This window comes from Cnephaeus nilssonii (genome assembly GCF_951640355.1).
Source record: "Cnephaeus nilssonii genome assembly, chromosome: 9".
Lineage (NCBI taxonomy): Eukaryota > Metazoa > Chordata > Mammalia > Chiroptera > Vespertilionidae > Cnephaeus > Cnephaeus nilssonii.
Window position 1 is genome coordinate 88,604,285 of NC_137080.1, and position 20,966 is coordinate 88,625,250.

Genomic DNA, 20,966 nt, shown 5'->3' on the forward strand with positions numbered 1-20,966 from the left:
CCTCTGAACCCGAGGTATGCCTGGAACCATACTCAGCCCTGACTCTCTGAGTCACACACACGCCCTACGAGCATGTCCCCTCATCTCAGCCCACGGTGAAGGGGTGCGGGTGCCTCGTGTGTGGACATGTGGCGTTTGTGTTCCCTTCTTTGCAGTATGACATGCACACGTTTATGTAGCAGAGATCAGACGCAGCACACAGCGTCACAGCCCTGTTTTCAGCCTCCCATCCGATGGGGTGGGCTCTCTGGAGACCTCTTAGGGGAGGAACCTGCTGCCTGTGGTTTTGGTTGGGTGTCCCCACCTCCACCTGGGGACAGACAGGAGTTAGGACGCGGCAGTGCCTCGGGCCGGCCTCTTACCTGAAGCCCAGGAGGATGGCGGAGGCGATGACCAGGGCGGAGAAGGAGAGCCCGTAGCCCACCGTGTAGACGATGTAGAGGGACAGGAGCTGGTCCTCCGGGGAGCTCTGTGTGCACACAGGGACACGCGGACATGGGATGCCCCAGGACGTCCCTCCCACACCCCTCCTTCCCATGGGACCGTGGGGCCCCCAGAACGAAGCAAGAGAATAAGCCAGGGAGATGGTCTCCAGATCGCAGGACCCTGGTCCCAGGCCAGAGGCGAACACGCACCTCCTCTGCCCAGAAAGCATGGTGTGCGAAGCTCCCACCCGGAGCGATGGAGGAGATGACCAGGGCCCGGCCCCCACCCCCACCCCCAGGGCCCAGGGCCCTGCTCCACTGACGCTGGGACCTGCCACCCCTCGCTGGCTCAGAGCCCCATCTTCAGCTCACCCTGTCCCCGCGCTTGGACTCCTCGCACTCCGACAGGTCCCGCCACGGCAGGCTGGAGTTGACCTGGTGCAGCCACAGGCCGTCGGCCGTGCAGAAGCGGTACACGTGGCCCTGCAGCACTGGGCGGGACAGGGGGCTGAGCCTCGGCCGCTGCCCCGGGCCTCTCGTCCTCCGCACCCCGGGCTCCCCACGCCCCCAGGACTGGCCTCTGGGAGTTAGTAACACCTCACACACAAACCCACACAGACGCCCGCACACCTGGCCTCCTGCCCTGCCATGTGCCCACCTGGCCCAGGGACAGGGGAGGCGGTCACGAAGGTGGGGCCATCGCCGCCCTCAGCCCCTCCTCCTGGCTGAGCTGCAGGGCGATCAGGAAGCCTCGCCTGAGAGGAGCCGACTCCAGCCACTGCCAGGCCCCGTCTCCGCCTCAGTCACACTGCTCCCGGGCGTGCTGTGACCTCAGTGGCCCTGGCAGCCCACAGCCACCTGCTGCGGCTTCTGACCCGCAGGCTCAGGGCCCACCTCCGACCAATACTCCGTGGGCAGAGCAGGCCTGGACACCAAGTGGGCGGGGAGGGGCTAAGAGGAAGCGAGAGACATGGCCCTGTCCTCAGGGAGCCCCCGTCTGAGGGGACACAGCCCTGTCCTCAGGGAGCCCCCATCTGAGGGGGACACGGTGCTGTCCTCAGGGAGCCCCCGTCTGAGGGGGACACAGCCCTGTCCTCAGGGAGCCCCAGTCTGAGGGGACACAGCCCTGTCCTCAGGGAGCCCCCGTCTGAGGGGGACACAGCCCTGTCCTCAGGGAGCCCCAGTCTGAGGGGACACAGCCCTGTCCTCAGGGAGCCCCCATCTGAGGGGGACACGGCCCTGATCTCAGGGAGCCCCCGTCTGAGGGGAACACAGCCCTGTCTCAGGGAGCCCCAGTCTGAGGGGAGACACAGCCCTGCCCTCAGGGAGCCCCAGTCTGAGGGGGACATGGCCCTGTCCTCAGGGAGCCCCCGTCTGAGGGGGACACGGCCCTGCCCACAGGGAGCCCCAGTCTGAGGGGGACACAGCCCTGTCCTCAGGGAGCCCCAGTCTGAGGGAGACACGGCCCTGTCCTCAGGGAGCCCCAGTCTGAGGGGGACACAGCCCTGTCTCAGGGAGCCCCAGTCTGAGGGGAGACACAGCCCTGCCCTCAGGGAGCCCCAGTCTGAGGGGGACATGGCCCTGTCCTCAGGGAGCCCCCGTCTGAGGGGGACACGGCCCTGCCCACAGGGAGCCCCAGTCTGAGGGGGACACAGCCCTGTCCTCAGGGAGCCCCAGTCTGAGGGAGACACGGCCCTGTCCTCAGGGAGCCCCAGTCTGAGGGGGACACAGCCCTGTCCTCAGGGAGCCCCAGTCTGAGGGGGACACGGCCCTGCCCTCAGGGAGCCCCAGTCTGAGGGGGACATGGCCCTGTCCTCAGGGAGCCCCCGTCTGAGGGGGACACGGCCCTGCCCTCAGGGAGCCCCAGTCTGAGGGGGACATGGCCCTGTCCTCAGGGAGCCCCCGTCTGAGGGGGACACGGCCCTGCCCTCAGGGAGCCCCAGTCTGAGGGGGACACAGCCCTGTCCTCAGGGAGCCCCAGTCTGAGGGAGACGGCCCTGTCCTCAGGGAGCCCCAGTCTGAGGGGGACACAGCCCTGTCCTCAGGGAGCCCCAGTCTGAGGGGAACACAGCCCTGTCCTCAGGGAGCCCCAGTCTGAGGGGACACAGCCCTGTCCTCAGGGAGCCCCAGTCTGAGGGGGACACAGCCCTGTCCTCAGGGAGCCCCAGTCTGAGGGGACACAGCCCTGTTCTCAGGGAGCCCCAGTCTGAGGGGACACAGCCCTGTCCTCAAGGAGCCCCAGTCTGAGGGGACACAGCCCTGTCCTCAGGGAGCCCCAGTCTGAGGGGGACACAGCCCTGTCCTCAGGGAGCCCCAGTCTGAGGGAGACACGGCCCTGTCCTCAGGGAGCCCCAGTCTGAGGGGGACACGGCCCTGTCCTCAGGGAGCCCCAGTCTGAGGGGACACAGCCCTGTCCTCAGGGAGTCCCAGTCTGAGGGGGACACGGCCCTGTTCTCAGGGAGCCCCAGTCTGAGGGGGACATGGCCCTGCCCTCAGGGAGCCCCAGTCTGAGGGGGACATGGCCCTGTCCTCAGGGAGCCCCCGTCTGAGGGGGACACGGCCCTGCCCTCAGGGAGCCCCAGTCTGAGGGGGACACAGCCCTGTCCTCAGGGAGCCCCAGTCTGAGGGAGACGGCCCTGTCCTCAGGGAGCCCCAGTCTGAGGGGGACACAGCCCTGTCCTCAGGGAGCCCCAGTCTGAGGGGGACACAGCCCTGTCCTCAGGGAGCCCCAGTCTGAGGGGACACAGCCCTGTCCTCAGGGAGTCCCAGTCTGAGGGGGACACGGCCCTGTCCTCAGGGACCCCCGTCTGAGGGGGACATAGCCCTGTCCTCAGGGAGCCCCAGTCTGAGGGGGACACAGCCCTGTCCTCAGGGAGCCCAGTTGAAGCAGGAAGGAAGCACACTTCCTGGCTTTAATGAGACTCACAGAAAAAAGCCAAAAATGTGGTAGAAAGGAAGAGCACAAATGCAAAGCAAGAGAGACCAAGCACCGGCTAGGTGAGCAGTGCCTTCACTCACATCCAGGCATCCGGACCCGAGTCCGTCCCCGGCCAGGCCACACTGTCCCCTCCCCAGGACACGCGGGCCTGTGGCCACAGGTTGCTCCATGAGCATGAGTCTGCCCCAGGTCAGGATGTGGGACAGAATGGGGGGGAGGGGGTGGGAGGGCAGGGGAGGAGTGGCACAGGGGGACCCAGGAGAGAAGCTGGAGCCAGGACAAATTTTAAGAGTTTACAATTCTAAAGGTGTTAGAGCCCTGCTTCCCCAGCTGTGGGAGGCAGAGCCGCGTGAGGGGGAGGTGGCAGGGGGGCAGGCTTCCCGGTGGAGGTGGAATACAGACCCTGTCTGCGGGCGTGGCCAGCCTCCCTGCTGGGGCCCAGGACGGGCCTAGGCCGGGCTGTCTCCCCCTGCACACCCACCACCGCCCGCCGCGGGAGTGCAGGCCTTCACTGCAGGGTCTGGGACAGCGTCTCCCCGCCCGGTCAGGCCCCTGCAGGCCATCCCTCAGGCCCTGTCCTCCCTAGCTGGCCCCCGGGCACCCCGGGCAGCCTCCCTGCTGGCTCTCCTTCCCCTGCTCCCTGCCACAAGCAAACCCCGAACCAGGTCCCTCTCCGGGACAAAGCACCTGGCACACGGCGAGGCACGTCAGCTTGCAGCGTCGCTCCCAGAAGGCCCTGCATTTTAAGAGACTTCTCCGGAAAGTCTGAAGTCCAACGGCAGGACTTCCGGCAGCAGCAGAGCCTGTCCCAGCACCCCTAATGCAGAACCAGGCAAGACAGGGGCAGAGGAGGGGTGGACCCGTCTCAGGCCCCGAATGCGTCTGCTGTCTGCTGGGTGGATGCCTGAAACCCTTCACTGGGGGTCCAGTCCTTTTCTGGCCAAACCAGTGGGAGATAAGCCCAGAGCAGTGCCGGGATCTGGGCTCTCACCCCATGGCGAGTGGGGCTGAGGCCAGAGCCTTCTCCGGCAGCCTGTGGGTGGGGGGTGAGAAAGAGGGAAGCAGAGGGGCCGGGGGAGGGAGAGGACACGGCTTGGGCACAAACCATCATATCGCCCAGTTACCCAGCACTCAGCCCGTGGGAACGTGACCCTGCTGATACCTACTCGCCACCGCGGGCTCAGGGCCTGGCACTCCACAATTGCTGGAGCCCGCCCATCACGCCCCTTTGCACACCCACTCTGCAGGCTGCGCACTCACAGAACCTGTCCCAAGCACCTGCTGTATGCCTGACACCTTGGAGCATCACAACCCCCTGACACAGTCCATCCCATTTGGCAGGTGGAGAAACGGAGTCTCTCAGAGGCCAAGCGACCTGCCCCAGACCAGCCAGCCAGGACGCAGCAGAGGTGGGACTCAGACCCCAGCTCTTCGCCTCCAAAAGCCACGAGTTAGCAGCCACACACACTGCTAGGAGTCAACAATGGCCACGTGCCATTTCTCCTCTGCCCTTCCCGGGGCCGATCACCCGCATCCGGAGTCCTCCCGGCAGGTCCTCCTGCCAGTGGGACCCCAGGCTGGCCGCACCCTCTGCTCAGGGCCAGCGGGGAGGACGGGAGGATGGGGAGGTGGTGTGAGCACAGATGTGGTGTTACTGGCAGAGCGTCTGGGATCACCGCGTCCCTGAGACAGTCTATGTGAGGGTAGCTGTCAATTATCCTTCAGCAGCAGCAAATATTAAAATCCAGGGCCGGCTCCTGGCTGGGCCGTGGTCCCCTGATGCCCATCTTGGCTGGGGGTGCAGCGGGTCCAGGCCCAGCCCTGCTTATCATCCCAGCTTTATCTGGCCCAGGAGCTGCTGGTAAATCAGCCAGGGGCTTGGCTCTGGTCTTGTCAACACCAGGAGGCAGCCGGCCGCATGCCAGGAGGCCCAGGAATATTTCATTAAGTCAGACCCTGGTGTTGGAAATAAAACCCCCAATTAAACACTTCCCCTCCCGGAAACTGCAGCGGCGTCTGTAATCAAGCTAACAGCCGCCCTTCCACGTGGCTGCAGCACGCGGGGCCGCGGAGCGCCGCTCATGAATCCATTAGCTCTGCTCTGGCAACGGCAGTGCCAGCAGGACGCCTGGCCCCTCTCACAGACCACGGGCCCAGCTGAGGGCCCCGAGGGGGCGGGGGGTCACAGGCCCTCCCCAAAGTGCTGACATGCAGGTCAGAGGCGGGGCTCGGACGGAAGGCATCAGCGTGGGGTGAGGTGAGGGTGGAGCATCAATCACAGCCTAGGAAGAGGAGGGCAGGTTCTGAGCTGCACAGACTCAAGTTCAGATCCTGGTTCTGCCTCAACCAGCCATGGGACCGGGAACAGACCTCCTGGGTCTCCGTTTCCTCATTTGTAAACGGGACCATAACGACTGCCCTGCCGGGTCTGCAGAGGGACGTTTTTATGTCGCTGTCCCTCCCAGGGACTGGTGCCCAGTCTGATGTGTGACAGTGCCCCTCAAGCGTCTCCTGACTTGATGCTTTGGGGGAGGCGTGGGGGAAGGGAGGGGAGGATGTGTGTCAATCATGGTCTCCTCTGACCTCACCAAGGAGGAAGTCCCTGGGAGCCCTATGCTTTGTGACTGCCCAGGGCTCCGCTCCCAGGGCCCAGTCAGCCTGCCAACAGGATTCTCAAACTTTCTACCATTCTAGAAGGGAAATACAGGCCCCGAGTGGGAGAGGGACGCAGTCAGGGTCACACAGCACCCTAAGGGGCAGGGCTAAGGCCAGCTCTGGGGGGCAAGGGTGTGGTGGGGTTCACTGCTGGTAATTCGATCCCTCCTGCACAAAGCAATCCTGTGGGGGAGGCAACACCACTCCCCAGTGTCCCCCGTAACATAACAACACAGGTCAAATGTGCAGCTCAGCTTCAGTCAGCTGGAGAGGGGGCGTCCTGAGGGCCTGGTGTGAAGGGGTCAGGAAAGTTCCAGAACATGGAGCTCAGGCCTGTGACGGGAGGGGCCCCCCATCTGTGATTAGGGGAATATGAGTTTCAATTTTCAGATAAGGTAACAGAACTGGCCTCATTTGTAAACGGGACCATAACGACTGTCCTGCCGGGTCTGCGGGGTGAGGATTAGGAGATAAAGCGTGTGAAGTGCCTAGTGCACAGGAAGCCTTCAACACGTGGTCCCAGGGGGCGCCCTGCTGCTGCCCCGCCCCAATTTCTCCAAAGGGCACCCCTTCACCGAGGCTGGGGCTGGGGCTCGGGACACTTCCTCAGCCAGAACTCCCCCAAAGCCAAGCTCGGGCCCATCTCCCCTTGGCAACCCGGGCCCGCCACGGGAGCTCCCACGCTGCTACTCAGGGGAGGCACCTGTCAGGGCTTCCGAGACCTGTGAGTGATAGGCCACTTTACACGCACTTTATGGCTCCCGTGTAATTAGAACTGAGCTAACACGCAGGTAGAGATCGGGAGGGGCTACAGCTAATGAGACCAGAATGATGGGTAACAAGCAGATCGTTGTGTGTGGGTAAACGGCCCTCCTTCCCCTTCTTCCTCTGCCTGTTCGTTCAGGCCCGGTGTCACCTCTCTGAAAGCCACAACGTGGGCAGGAGAGGTGGCTCTGACCTCCCTCAGCACACTTCCTGGGCCGCTGAGCTGACCTCTTCAGCCCCGTGGTGCGGGGTCACCCCTATGCCCAGCGCACACACTCACACACCCCTAAGCCGGACTCTCCCTGGCCGTCCCAGCCCCGACACAGACCTAAGTGTTTTGAATGTAGTTCCTTCTCTGGTCATTCATTCCTCGGCCTGCTCTGCCCCCGGGAGGCTGACCCCTGTGGACAGCATCACTTGGGCTCTCTGACCTCTACTGGGTTTGACCGGGGACGTGTTGGCAGAAGGTAGGAGGGCAGGAGAGGGGAGACGCTGGGGGATTTCTCCCTGGCTCCCTTCCTGCCTGGATTTGGAGGTTCAGGCAGTGGCTTCAGGCTGGCCTCTCTGTCACCACGACCTCCGGCTGTCAGGGGGGCCCCAGAGCCCCGTTCCTGCCCCACTCGGGTCCAGGGGTGCTACGCTTCCCTCGGCTGCAGTCCGTGGTGCTGTATGTACCTGTCGGCCCCAGCTCTGCCCGGCCTCTGTAAGTGCCCACCACTAAACTCTCTTCCACGTCCCAGCTGAGTGTTTTCCGCCAGCACCCCGCCTGAGACAACCCTTCCTTCTGCCCACCCCTAACCCGTGCTCATGGCCACTCCCTTCATCAGCCCAAAAAAGATCCCAAACTGCCCCTTCCTGCTCCCACATGCCCTGAGTGGGCGTGAGGGCAGCCAGCCTCTGCCCAGGGGGCGGCCAGGACAGGCCAGAGGCAGCAATTCTGCTGCGGGAGCCGGGCGGGTGTCTCTTCGGATCCCTCACTCAGGGAGAGGGGCAGGGGAGGCAGCTGGGTGATTCTGAGTGTCAAAAAGGGGCATGAATTAGTGCGGGAGTCAGGGAGGGGGCGGGGGCTGGCAGGGGCCTGGGCTGTGGCCGTTATCTTCGTGTAGAAAGCAATAAAACTGTGTTCGCTCATAAACGGGCACCACCAGGACCTATTTCCTGCTCAAATAAAATTAAAGGTGATGGATGGAGCCAGGAGCGGCAGGGGAGCGGGGGTGGGGGGTGGGGGCGGCTTGTGCTGAGTGATGGGGCCTGTCCGGCGCCTGGCTCCGGGGGGTCTAGGGCGCAGCCCAGGCTGGGCTGTACGCAGCCTCCCAAACCTCTGGGAGGCAGGGGATGTGGAGGTATTCCGGGAGGTGGGGGAGGTAGACAGGGTGGGTGAAAAAAATTAACAGCAACCATTTTTCAAGAACCTGCAATCCTCTGAACACCCCCACCACCTGGCTCTGTCCCATGTCCCAGGTGAGCCAGCTGAGGCACAGGGAGGTCTGAGGGTTCCCTCCAGCTCACACAGCCCCTCGGAACAGCGGCAAGCACAGCCACTGCTTGTAAGACTTGGCTTTTCCATCTCTGGAAAGAGGGCAGGCAGCTCACTGCTCTCCCTCAAGCTGTGCCTAGCCAGCAGATGCCCTGGCCACTCATCTGTCTCCATGCCCAGGAATACACATGTGCATGCACACGCGTATGTGCGCGTGCACACACACACACACACACACGCTCATGCTTGCACACTCAGGGAAGTCTGGGATAGCAATTAAACCAGACTCCTGACTGAGTCCCGGGCCTTCTATTTACAAGCTGTGTGAGCTTGGAAAAGTCACTCAGCATCTCTGTGCCTCGGTTTGTGCCTCTGTAAAAGGGGAAGATAATCGGAGTACTGGCCGCATAGAGTTGTTGTGAGGATTACATGAGTTCAGTATGTACAGTGCTTACAACAGGCCACAAGGTGCTGTGTGAAGGGACCTGTGGTAGCCAGGCTCGCCCTATGCACCTCAGGGAGGTGGTGTCCTGGGGGTGGAGAAGGAGCGTCTCTGTAGGACCCCTGCTGCGGCTTCATATGACCTCAGTCCTGAGTGCTGAGGTGAGGCTCATGCCAGGCCCTGCCAGGTGACCTGATGTTCGGCTAAAGGGCGCCTCCTCCAGGAAGGCCGCTGGCTTCCCATGGTGCGACCTCATTTTCACACTTGCTTCTGGGCTGGTTTCTGCTCGGTCTTAGGTCCTCTCGGGCACCGTGGTGAAGATCACAGGCTGGGTTCAAATCCTGGCCCTGCCATTTACCACATCATTTGGAGCAAGTAGCTTAAACTTTCTGGGGCCTCAGTTTCCTCATCTTTACAAGAAGCATAACCATGGGGCAGTAGTAAAGATTAAATGAACACCCTGCTTTCAGGCAATACTTGGCACATAGTAGGTACTCAATAAATATCAGCCCTTACTGTAATCTTTATTATGAGAGAGTGTCTTTTCTCCCCTGATTGGGACTGAGCTCCTTGAGGCAGGGTGCGTGTCTCTGTTAACCCCCTGACACCTGAGATAGATGGGCAGTGTGGGGGTGCATTAACTGCCCCTCCAGTCAGAGCCCCCCATGCAGCCTCTGTAGGTCTCTGTACTCCAATGACCCCTCACTATCTGGTCACACCTTCCCCCGTGCAGGGCGTCCCTTGCAGGCAGGAGTGAGCTGGGAGGCCTTAGGGACCGCTCCCCAATGCCCTCATCACTACTCCCACTGGGTCCATCTGACCAGCGAAGTCCTGAAGAGTTAGGAGGTAGCTACATGCCACCACCAGGTACAGGGCACCTACCAACACCCAGCACATATATATGCATACATACATACATACATACATGCATACATACATCAGAGCAATGGCACCTCTAGGACTGTTCCCACCTGGCTCCTTTCCTAACTACTGGATGAGGGGCCCACGTTTCTCCTTAAGTCAGACCCCACACTTCCCCCACCCCACCTGCTAGCACAGCCTCAGGCCCAGTTACCCCCAATGCCCCCCAGTGCCCCCTCGCCCCAAGGAAAGGCAGGCAGGCTACCCAGAAAGAGGCCTAAAGACTTCTGGGGTGAGGAAGGCTGTGTCCCAGTGGAAAGGAGGCAGTGTGCACCCCACCCCAACTGCACCCCCAGCCTCCAGGACACCGGAGGGTGGTCCACACCAGGGGAGGGGACTCACCGCTGTTGGCCCAGGGCAGGTACCAGGGGCAGCTGACATTCACGAAGGAGCCGGGTGGCCCGTCTGGCCAGCAGGCATAGTCATCGAAGGTCCGGTTGCAGAACAGGTCTGGGTGCGGAGAGAACAGTCCTGAGTCCCGGCCTGTCCGAGGCACTTCCCCACCACGGGGCTGGTGGGGGCAGGACCCTGCTCTCTGCGAACCTCTGCTGAGCACCTGCTGTTTGCCAGGCAAGCAGACTTGGCCACTTAGCAGTGGCACTTTGAGCAAGTTGCTTAATGTCCCTCTTCCCTCATCTGTAAGATGGGGGTAGTCCCGGTTCCCCAGGGCTTTGTGGGGACACATAGTGCATGGCATGGAGATAACGGAGCACAGTAAGTGCTCAGTAAACAAGCTCCCTAGGACTATTCTTATACATTGCATTCGAGGGGGAAATGGGAGCTCACATGGCCGTTATCACCTTCCTAAGGTTGCTGCGTTGTGATTGCAGGGCCAGGATTTGAACCCAGGCCTATTGGTCTCCTAACCCCGCCTTCCCCCCCCCCCCCAACATTCATTGTTACAAATATGCTGGTGGGCCCACAGTCCCTGCACAGGCGGGAAGTGCTGAGGACACAGAATGGAAAGGCCGGAGGGGCCCAAGCCGGGGACCAGGGGCATAGACATCAACAAGACAACACCCCAAAGCACTGGGCAGATGTGGCGTCCCAGAGGCGAAGGATGCCCACCCAAGGCACGGGGCCCCGCCTGGACTCACCCGTGGCTGGGGGTGGAGCCTCGGTCAGGAAGCGCTGGCACTGGTGGCGATATTCACGCCATTTCTGCACCGTCTCCGAGAGGGACACGGTGGCGCCCTGGGGGGGAGGGCAGAAATGGGGCCCCTCTGGTTCAAGCCAACCTCTCTTCTAACCCCCGCCCCCAACACACTTGGTTTCTGGATGTCCAGGGGATCTAGAGCCCCGAACTCCACCAGGCGCCGGCGGTCTGAGAAGGGGCGGGAACCAGAGGCGCTTCAGAGGGACGTTTTTATGTCTCTGTCCCTCCCAGGGACTGGTGCCCAGTCTGATGTGTGGCAGTGCCCCTCAAGCGTCTCCTGACTTGATGCTTTGGGGGAGGCGTGGGGGGAAGGGAGGGGAGGATGTGTGTCAATCATGGTCTCCTCTGACCTCACCGAGGAGGAAGTCCCTGGGAGCCCCATGCTTTGTGACTGCCCAGGGCTCCGCTCCCAGGGCCCAGTCAGCCTGCCAACAGGATTCTCAAACTTTCAACCATTCTAGAAGGGAAATACAGGCCCCGAGTGGGAGAGGGACGCAGTCAGGGTCACACAGCACCCTAAGGGGCAGGGCTAAGGCCAGCTCTGGGGGGCACGGTGTGGTGGGGTTCACTGCTGGTAATTGGATCCCTCCTGCACAAAGCAATCCTGTGGGGGAGGCAACACCACTCCCCAGTGTCCCCCGTAACATAACAACACAGGTCAAATGTGCAGCTCAGCTTCAGTCAGCTGGAGAGGGGGCGTCCTGAGGGCCTGGTGTGAAGGGGTCAGGAAAGTTCCAGAACATGGAGCTCAGGCCTGTGATGGGAGGGGCCCCCAATCTGTGATTAGGGGAATATGAGTTTCAATTTTCAGATAAGGTAACAGAACTGGCCTTTAGCATGGAGACCCCAATGGACCCACCCAGTGAGAATGGTCCCTGCCAAACACTTTTATGTACTTCCTTCAGGTTTGTCTTGGGACTCTGTTTCTTTTTTTTCTTTTCTTTTCTTTCCTTTCCTTTTCTTTTCTCTTCTCTTCTTTTCTTTTCTCTTCTCTTCTTTTCTTTTTTTCCTGAACAGGCTCAAGATGATAAATATTCCTCATGTAGAGGCTGCAGTTGTGAAATGACCAGGGAGCCCTACATATAAAATTTAGGATCTATACATAATTTAAAACAAAATTTCACCTTCTGAAATCACAAAAGTAGACACGTGTGCTGAAATAAAAATAGTTTCTTTTGGAAGCTCACAGCCTTGACTGGCGGTGCCCTAAGCACTTACTGGGCCTGGTTTCTGAGTATCCCGCCCACAGGGGAGCGGAGTCCTGGCTTATAAGGCACGGCCTGGCCTGTAAAAGACACAGGTTACCACGTGCTGGTCCCCCAGGGAGGGGACCAGGCCTGCTTGAGCCCCAGCCACATTCCTGGAGTCAGCGTGCTGAGGCCACATGGGCCACCTGGAGGATGGAGCTCTTCTGAGGGCAAAGTTCAAGTGTATTTGAATAGTATTGTTATAAATAAATAACATGATTCCTTAATCAACCTCAACAGCAGCAAAGGCAGCGGCAGGGTTTTAGCTACAAGTGAAGTTTGGTGGACCCACCCCACCCTCCAAATCCCTTTCCTGCGGCTCCGGCCCTGCCTGCAGCAGCGGCTGCTGGGGCTGCTGGGACAGGTGGGGGCAGGTGGGGGCGGGTGGCCCTGGGGGCCCTGGTGGCGGGAGGGCAGAGCTGGGAGATTTCCCCTGACCTCTCCTTCTGGGAGGAGAGCAGGCAGGAAGCAAGGTCACTGCTGGGAACTGGGGCAGAAGGTATATCTGGGCCAGGGAGTGGGGACAAGGCAGCCGTGGAGACCAGAAGCCTCAGGGTGGGGGTGGGGTGGGGGTTAAAGGCCAAGGTCAGGCCATGAAGGCCTGGCCACCACCTCAGGGAGCTTTAGACGCAGGCAGCCTGTCACCTGCTCTATCTCAGACTGGGCTCCCTGAGGACAGGGCTGTGTCTCCCCTCAGACGGGGGCTCCCTGAGGACAGGGCTGTGTCCCCCTCAGACGGGGGCTCCCTGAAGACAGGGCCGTGTCCCCCTCAGACTGGGGCTCCCTGAGGACAGGGTCGTGTCTCCCCTCAGACTGAGGCTCCAGTTATAAGAGGAATAAGCCCCAAGGATGTAACGTACAGTGTAGGGAATATAATCAATAGTGTTACAACCATGTACACTGGACTTATCATGGTGATCATGTCAGAAGATAAATAAAGGTTGAATCTCTATGTTGTGCAGCTGAAACTAATATGATAGCATATGTCAATTATAATTAAAAATAAGTCAAGTGCTATGAGAACACACACACACACACACACACACACACACACACACACAGACATAAGAACAGGCCTGTGTCCCCTCAGAAAGCGCTCCCTGACAATGGGGGTCCTGCACCAGCTTGGGGTCTCCAAATACTGCTCACACCCCTCCTGTGGCCCTTCCCAGGACTAAGTAACTGGGCCTCAGGCCTCTCCCGACCTGGGGTTATGGGAGCCACACTGTGCCAGGCTCTGGGTGGTGGTGTGGGGGATGGGCGGGCCTGGGGAAGACGAAGATGAAGGACCTAGCTCTGGCCTGAGAGAGGCCCCAGGCCAGGGCTGTGCCCTTCACTTGTGGGTGGTGTGGGTCCTTGCTTTGCAGGACAGGACAGAGGAGGGGTGGTGGGCGTGCTCACGCTGGGCCAGGCTCAGTACAGACTCCAGACCCCGGGAGACTGGGAGCTGGGGATGAACGGAGGGTGGGTGGGGAGAGACTGGACTATCGGGGGTGGAGGGAGGGCATTGCAGTAGAAGGGCCCAGCGGGGGCAGGGTGCAGAGCAGGGCGCTGATACTCTGGGAGCAGAGGAAAGCCTGACTGAGGCTCAGGAGGCTTCCCGGGCCAGAACGGGACCTGGACAGAGTTGGGGCAGGGCTGGGGGCCACCCGGGCAGCCGGGCCCAGGTGCTCAGGTGGACTCAGTAACCCCGTGGAGGGTAAACAGCCCTGGCTTTGGGCTCAGACCTAGGCCTGACATGGAATTAATTAATTAACCCCCCATAAATTGTTTGTGCAAGCATTTCAACTCACAGCCTGTTTTCACATGTGTAAAATGGGAATAATAACAGTCCCTCCCCACCTAGGCTTGCTGTGAGGAACAGGTGAGTTCATGCCGAGAGCAGTCCCTGGCAGGGAAATGCGCGGTCAACAGCACGGCCTCGGATTGCTGCCATTTGTGGGAGAAGGAGCAGTGGGACAAGCAGCCTGGCTTCCTGGGGAGTCTGGGCCCCGCCCCTCCATCACTTTTAGGATCAACACTCTCCCCAAAACAGGAAACAAACACACTTTCACTCAAGGATTGAGCAGCCAAGAGGGGACGCGGGGGACTCCATGTCCAAGGGCAGGGAACAGTGAGGAGGGGCAAGGCCCTGCCCACCAGCCCCGGCCCCTCTGCATCCTCCCGTGGCATGAGGCCCCACCCCTGTGGAGGGTGCCCCCGCCCCGCACAGGGCAGCAGAGCTGGCCCAGAGTCCAGGGCAGAGGGGAGGGGCCCGCAGGCCTGGGGGCGGGCAGGCTGGCAGTTTTTAAAATTGGGATTTGCCAGGCTTCATGGCATCTCTCTGAGGGGGGTGAGGGCAAATGAGGGTGGAGTTTACAACAGGAGGGGGTGTCTCTCAGATTCAGGAGGTGAGAAGGAGGATGCCAGGAGGGAGTGGTGTGTGCGAGCACTGAACAGGGAGTCAGAGTGCCAGGACCCCTGGCCTCTTGGTTTAAATCTCAGCTGTGACGGAAGGGGCATATTTAATCTTTTGGGGCCTCAGTCCCTACGCCTATAAAATGGGGATATCATTCTCAGAGTTACTGCACAGATCCGGCAAGATCAGGCAGGTGAGCATCCTCAGGAGGTGACAGCCCTGTAGCGTGGGCAGCGCGCGCGAGGAGGAAGGGGGCGGAGAGGAAGGATGGAGGTGGAAGGGTGCTCTGAGCCTGGAGCCCCGAGCCAATCGCTGCTAACCTGAAAATCCCTCCTGCCGTTTTATTCCTCCCAGTGAGTAAGGGCATCGGGTTCTTTTCTTTCCTGGGGACAGGTTTGATTGAAGGGGAGGAGGAAAGAGACCTTGCCTCTCTGGGCCACTGAGGTGGGAAAAATGGGAGAGGGCCCCCCAAAAGAAGAAAGAGGGCTCGGAAGACAGCTCTGATCCCCGAAGGCTCCTCCCAGGACCCCAAGGCCCTTAGCCACTTCCCAGGGCCCAAGTCACTGACCCCTGTGCCCTGGAGGGGTGGGGCTGTCGGCCCCTGGCTCTTAGACACCCCTCCTTTTTGTTGTCTTAAGGGCTCCAGATACACAAGCGAAAGGGCAGGGAAAGGAATAGTGCACACACGTTCTCACATGCACAACCTCACACGGATACCCTGGCACACACATTACCACCCACGTCAGCACATGCTTACTTCCCGAGAGATGGCCCAGAGTCTCTCACATGCTGAGACACTGCCCACAAGACACACATGTTCCTTGACTGACATATACTCAACTCACAGTGTCACACACATACATACAGAGTCACAGCCACACATTTTGTGACAAGCGCTCTATCTCTCACCCACACCCGGACTCATCCTGGCAGCCAGCCAGTCACACACTAAGATGTCACACACACACACACACACACACACACACATACACCTCCCAGACACAGTATCACATAGGAGGTCACAAACACAAATACACTGTCAGACACAATCACATGCTGAGATGTTTCACACACAGTGACACACACACACAGACTGTCACACACACAGGGCCACGTACAAGCACACAGAGAAACAGGCCCCTGGTCTGTCTCTCAGTTTCTCTCTCCTTGTTTCTATGTCTCTGTATCTCTCCACACACACACACACACACACACACACACACACACACACACGAGTCTGCATAGAGGCAGGTGGCAGCTAAGGCATCAGAGGGCAGGATGTGATTTGCTGGTTGCTCCTGCCCCGGCAGCCACCTGGGTCCATGTCCAGGAGTGAGCCCAGCTCAGAACAACATCCACGCTGACCGCAGTGCACCCTGGACTCCCTCGGTCCTCCACTGGGGTGCAGAGCTGGGCCTCCACAGCCCCTCTCCAAGCCCAACTCTGCTGCCTCAGGGCAGGCTTGCAGAATCCCCAGGACAAAGGGGTCAGTCTGCCAAGCGGCCAAAGCTGTCTCAGGTGCCAGTGTCTCCATCCTCTCCATACCCTGTTTACAGATGCGGAAACTGAGGTTCGGGACGGTCAGGTGTCCTATCCAAGATCACCAGCTGATAGACTCAATATGGGAACCAGGTTTGCCTGGTTCTAATTTGGGTGTCAAAGGCCTCCCCGTCCCCCAGTAGAACAGCTCCCTCCCAGGGGGCTTGGGAGGTCAGGAGCAGGGGTGGGTGGTCCTTGCCAGCAGCAAGGGAGTGGCCTAGGTCCCCTTCTTCAGAGCTCACCCCGCCTGCAGGGGCTGCTTCCAGCCCTGACCCGGAGCCCCCGCTGGGACCTTCCTCAGTCCCACCTGGGCACCAGCCCCACACCCCTTGTTCCTCTCTGATCCTGAACCGCGGGGCCACCTTACACAGGGAACCTCTGATCCTGAACCTTAACACAGGGAACCTTTCTTTTCTGAGCTCTGCCCCCCCACCACCACCCCCCACCAAATCAGTGGCCTGGAGGGAGTATTCTTGCCAACCTCATGAATAGACAATATAATGAAAATTTACCTTTTTTTGGAGTCTTATATGCGGGCATGAGGTTGTCACAATTATTGCGGTCTAATCTCAAAGTCCCTGTCCCTCATATCTCCACGGTAGCCAGGGATGCTCAGGGCCCCCCAACAAGAGCATGCCCGAGGCGGCACCGTCTCTGCTCAGAGCCTGGCTCACCCTGCCCTTCTCTGTCCCCCAGCCTTGCTATGGCCCCAGGATATTGGGTTTACACTTTGGCCCAGGGCTGAGGAATGAGGGCATCAGGAGGAAGGGTGGGTTCAAGGAGCCTGTCTCCTCTGAGGAAGGAAGGAACTTTGGGGAGAAGACAGGCAGCCTCCAGAGCCTCTCCTCTTCCCTGAATCCAAACCAGTCTACACACCGGCCTGGAGCAGGAGGTGAAGGTGAGGGAGAGGCAGGTCATGGGCCTGCAGTCCTGGCTCCTGAAAGATCCCAAGTGCACCAGGGAAGCCACGGCCTGGCTGAGGGGTTGGGGGAGATGCTGTGTGTGCGTGTGGGGGGCCGGAGGGTATCTCCTATGGCCAGAGGCAGTAGCTGGGCTGGGGGGACAGGGACACAGAGGGCATCTGGAAAGGAACTTGGGGGCTGAAAATGGGCTGGCACCTTAGCTGGGAGGCACATCTGTCCACATCTGGATTCTTAAGGGGTGGAGTAGGCCCCCACCAGGGCAACAGCCCCTCATCCTGCCTCCCACCTGTGTTGGGACCGTTCCAAGGCCTGTACGGGCGCACTCCCCGCAGCCCTGGGTTCTTCGGGTCCGGGGGTCGGAATGGGAGGCCATGGAAGAGACAGTTGCGACACAGGACAGGCCACCCAAGCCTGTGCCTCCGCTCTGCTCAAGCTTCTCACAGCGTCTTAGGACAACTCCCTTCGCCAAATGCAGGCTCACCACAGCCCCCGCCCGCCAACCCCGGGGCTGCAGACAGGACAGGCAGGGAGGCCGTGGGGGCCCTGGAGGGGGCTTCCGCGGTCCTCCCCGTGGCCTGCTCTCCGGTGGCGAGGAGGCCAAGGTGTCTGCGTGGCTCAGGATGTGCTCTGGTGTGTGTTGTCCACCAGGGGGTCAGAAGGGGGCTCAGGCTGGTGAGGGGGGCCTGCTGCCTCCAGGGGGGCAGGAGCCTCCAGCCTGCTTGCCGCAGGGGCCGCAGGGGCCGGGAGTGTGCGTGTGACAAATTCATCTGGGAGGTCACCAGGAAGGACGAGCGCCGCAGGGTCCCTGGGGCTATGAGTCAAAGGCTGCGCTGGGGGCCGGGGGTCATGCAGCCGGGCGCCCACACCCCGGCCCCCTCTGTCCCCAGAGCCTTCTCAGGGTCTCAGGGTCGTCCACCAGCCAGCGGGCAGCTGGGGGGTGGGCAGTGCGGGCAGGGGTCGGGGCGCAGCGGGGCGGGGCCGGGGCGGCGCAGTGGAGAGGCGGAGGCCGGGGAGGGGGCGAGCCGGGCGGGGCTGGGCCGGGCGGCGGGCCCGGGTCCGGGGAGAAGGAGTTGGGAAAGTGTCTGGGAGACGCGGCGCCAAGTCAGCGCCCGGCGGCCGTGGGGCAGCTGGCGCCCCGCAGAGGGGCCCGGGCGGCCGGGAAGCGGGCGCGGCGCGGGGAGGGTCGCCCCGGCCAGGCCAGCCCGTCCGCCCAGCCCGGGACCAGCCCCGCAGTCCCCGCTCCCTGAGCTCCCGCTCCCTCCGCCTGCGGCCGCGGAGTTTCTCCAAGTCCCGCCGCCCCTGCCGGGACCCGCCCGCGCCCCCACTTCCCCGCGGGGCTCACCTGGGGGCGGGGGCCGGCCCTGCCCACCGCCCCGAGCAGCAGCAGCGCCAGGCGGAGCGGCCCGGGGGCGCCGGCCATGGCGGGCTCAGGACCGGGCCATCGCTGCCACCTGCGGAACCGGCGACTGAGCCCGGCGGGCGGGCGGGCGGCGCGGGGAGGAGCCGGCGCGGGGCGCCCCGCCCGCGGGAGGGGCCAGCGGGTCCCCGGCCTTCCTCTTCCCCGCAGCCGGCACCCCGCAGCCCCGCCGCGCGCTCCGTCAGCCCGGGACCGGGGGATGCTGGGCCCTGCGCCCCGAGCGCCACCCACGCACCCCGACTTCCTCCCAGGGCCCCGGCTAAGGAAAGCCAAACCACCCCCACCTCTCGGGCACCCAGAGGAAACTGGACCTGCGGAGCGCGTGGGACTCGTCCAAGGTCACCCCGCCCGCAGACCCCTCCCGGAAAGTGTAACCCCAAGAGCTGCGCGTGACTAGGAGGACAGACCCACTCCGAGGGGTGCCTCCTTCCAAGGCCGCCCCTCTCCCCGGCTCTGTCCGGTGGAGCCCTGCTGCTGGGGAGGTCTGGGGGTCCCCCACTCCTGCAGCCCCCACGGCCCGCTCTGAGTCGGGGGCTCTCAGACCTCAGTGTCCCGTGATAACGTGGGCCCATGGCTGCTCCCTGGGACCCCTGCGTCGTCTCCCCGTATTTTATCTCTCCCCCCCACCTCCAAACACAGTGCGGGCCAGGGGCGGGGGCGGGTGGGAGCAAGGGCTGAGCAGGCACTGATCCCATTCCCTAACGCCCACCTGGAGAGGGGCGGGACCACCACCACCACCACCACAACACACGCCCACCACCACCACCACCACCACCACCAGAACTGGGATGCCACCTTTGGGGAGGGCGAGGGAGCAGCACTCAGCCCTGGACCTGCCCTGGGGCATGTCTGGAACATTCCGAAGGGAAAGAGGTTCTGTTGAAGTAGCTCCTGGGGAGAGGACAGAACTTAAAGCCCAGAGGAGGCCTGATCTAGGGGAGGAGAAGGGGGAGGGGGAGGGGAGAGGTAGAGGCTGGGAGAGCAGGGGCGGGTTGGAGGAGGGAGGGGGCAGGAGGGGAACAGACAGCCAGTGGCCCCATCCTGCCAGAGGGATCTCCTCTCCAGCAAGCTCTGCCTCCACTGCCCTGGAGCCCTTCACTCCCCCCTCTTCCCGGAAGTGGGTCTACAGTCACCTCTGGTGTCACTTAGGGTGTTTGTTCAGCTACACGGGACAGAAGACCCAAACGAGAACGGCGATCCAGGGCTCTGTCCTAAAAGGGAGGCTGGAGTTCAGGGCAGGGCAGGAGGGTGGCTGCTGATCACCAGCCCGGGCTCCCCTGGCAGCACCTTCTGGTCCCCAGCTCCCCCCTAATGCTCCAAGGGGCTGCTCTGCCCCGGCCCAGCCTGACGTCCACACTCGGGCAGCCGGCAGGAAGGGAGAGGGTGCCCCTCCTCCCGCAAGGACACACCCTGAGAACCAGCCATTGGCCAGGACTTAAGACACCTGGGCCGTCGAAGGGGCTGGAAAAGTGCCTTTATTCCAGGCAGTCACTGGCAAGGTTAAATCTTGGGGCTTTTATTACTCTAAAGGAAGGCAAATACAGTTGATCCTTGAACCAGAAGGGTCTGGGGTGCTGACCCCCTCAAAGTAAAAAAATCCACGTGTAAGTAACTTTTGCCTCCCCCCAAACTCTCATCGTTCCCTGGTATCTGCGCCCCTTGAATTCACTCCAGGACTCCCACGGATGCCCAAATCCCTGGATGCTAGAGGTCTCATATACAATAGAGCAGAAGGATGCTTACAGTCCACGCTCTACTCCATGCTTCCCAACCACAGATCAACACTGCGAATTTCTACCTGCTCTTGGTTGAATCTGCAAATGGGAAAGCTGGGGATCGGGGAGGCCAATGGTATAGTTATGGGGGAAATCCACGCGTAAGTGGACCTGTGCAGTTCAACTCTGTTGTTCAGGGCCAAGTGTACATCTATCCAGATGGATAGGTGGATGGATAGGTGGGTGGATAGGTGGGTGGATAGGTGGATGGATAGGTGGGTGGATGGGTGGGTGGATAGGTGGGTGGATAGGTGGATGGATAGGTGGGTGGATAGGTGGGTGGATAGGTGGGTGGATAGGTGGGTGGATAGGTGGATGGATAGGTGGATGGATAGGTGGATGGATAGGTGGGTGGATGGGAGGGTGGATGGGGGATGGATAGGTGGTTGGATAGGTGGGTGGATAGGTGGGTGAATAGGTGGGTGGATAGGTGGGTGGATGGGTGGATGGATAGGTGGATGGATAGGTGGATGGATAGGTGGATAGACAGAGACAGATAGAGAGAGATAGCTGGCTATTGAGAACAACTTGCAGGCTCTACTCTGCCAGGGTGGAGGCGAGGAGAGGAGAGGACAGAGGAAGATAGGAGGCTAGAAAAGTATTCAGACAGAGCTAGGTCTTCACTAAGAGCTTATCAACCTCCAAATTACATTGATTCCTAAGTGTCTACTGAACACTGAATGAGGCCCCACCCCACCCCAAAGTGGAGACAGTGTCCTCAGGGAGCGGCTACCCTCATGCAGGAGGGAGCACCACACAGTGACCTGGCACCACGCAGATTGCAGTTAGTCATGGCCAGCAGACGCTCGGAAGCCCCCCCCCTCCCCCCCTCAGCACTTGGAAGACCATCTGCTTTCTCTGACTGGGAGGAGAGCCCTGTGTTCCCCT

General features: G+C 61.3%; 1 protein-coding gene across 1 annotated transcript in view; it reads right to left on the bottom strand.

Moving 5' to 3' along the window:
• GLP1R (glucagon like peptide 1 receptor) overlaps positions 1–18,341 on the bottom strand; it is a gene marked incomplete at its 3' end in the record, with an annotated part of 34,503 nt that extends 16,162 nt beyond the window's left edge. The window contains exons 1-5 of the mRNA XM_079781378.1: positions 18,229–18,341; positions 10,721–10,817; positions 9,966–10,073; positions 798–916; positions 363–469 (exon numbers count right to left, since the gene is read on the bottom strand). Of these exons, the coding sequence (XP_079637504.1) occupies positions 363–469; positions 798–916; positions 9,966–10,073; positions 10,721–10,817; positions 18,229–18,306 (509 nt within the window). The 5' untranslated portion in view covers positions 18,307–18,341. The remainder of the gene's footprint in view (positions 1–362; positions 470–797; positions 917–9,965; positions 10,074–10,720; positions 10,818–18,228) is intronic.
• Between the last annotated feature and the right edge of the window lie 2,625 nt (positions 18,342–20,966).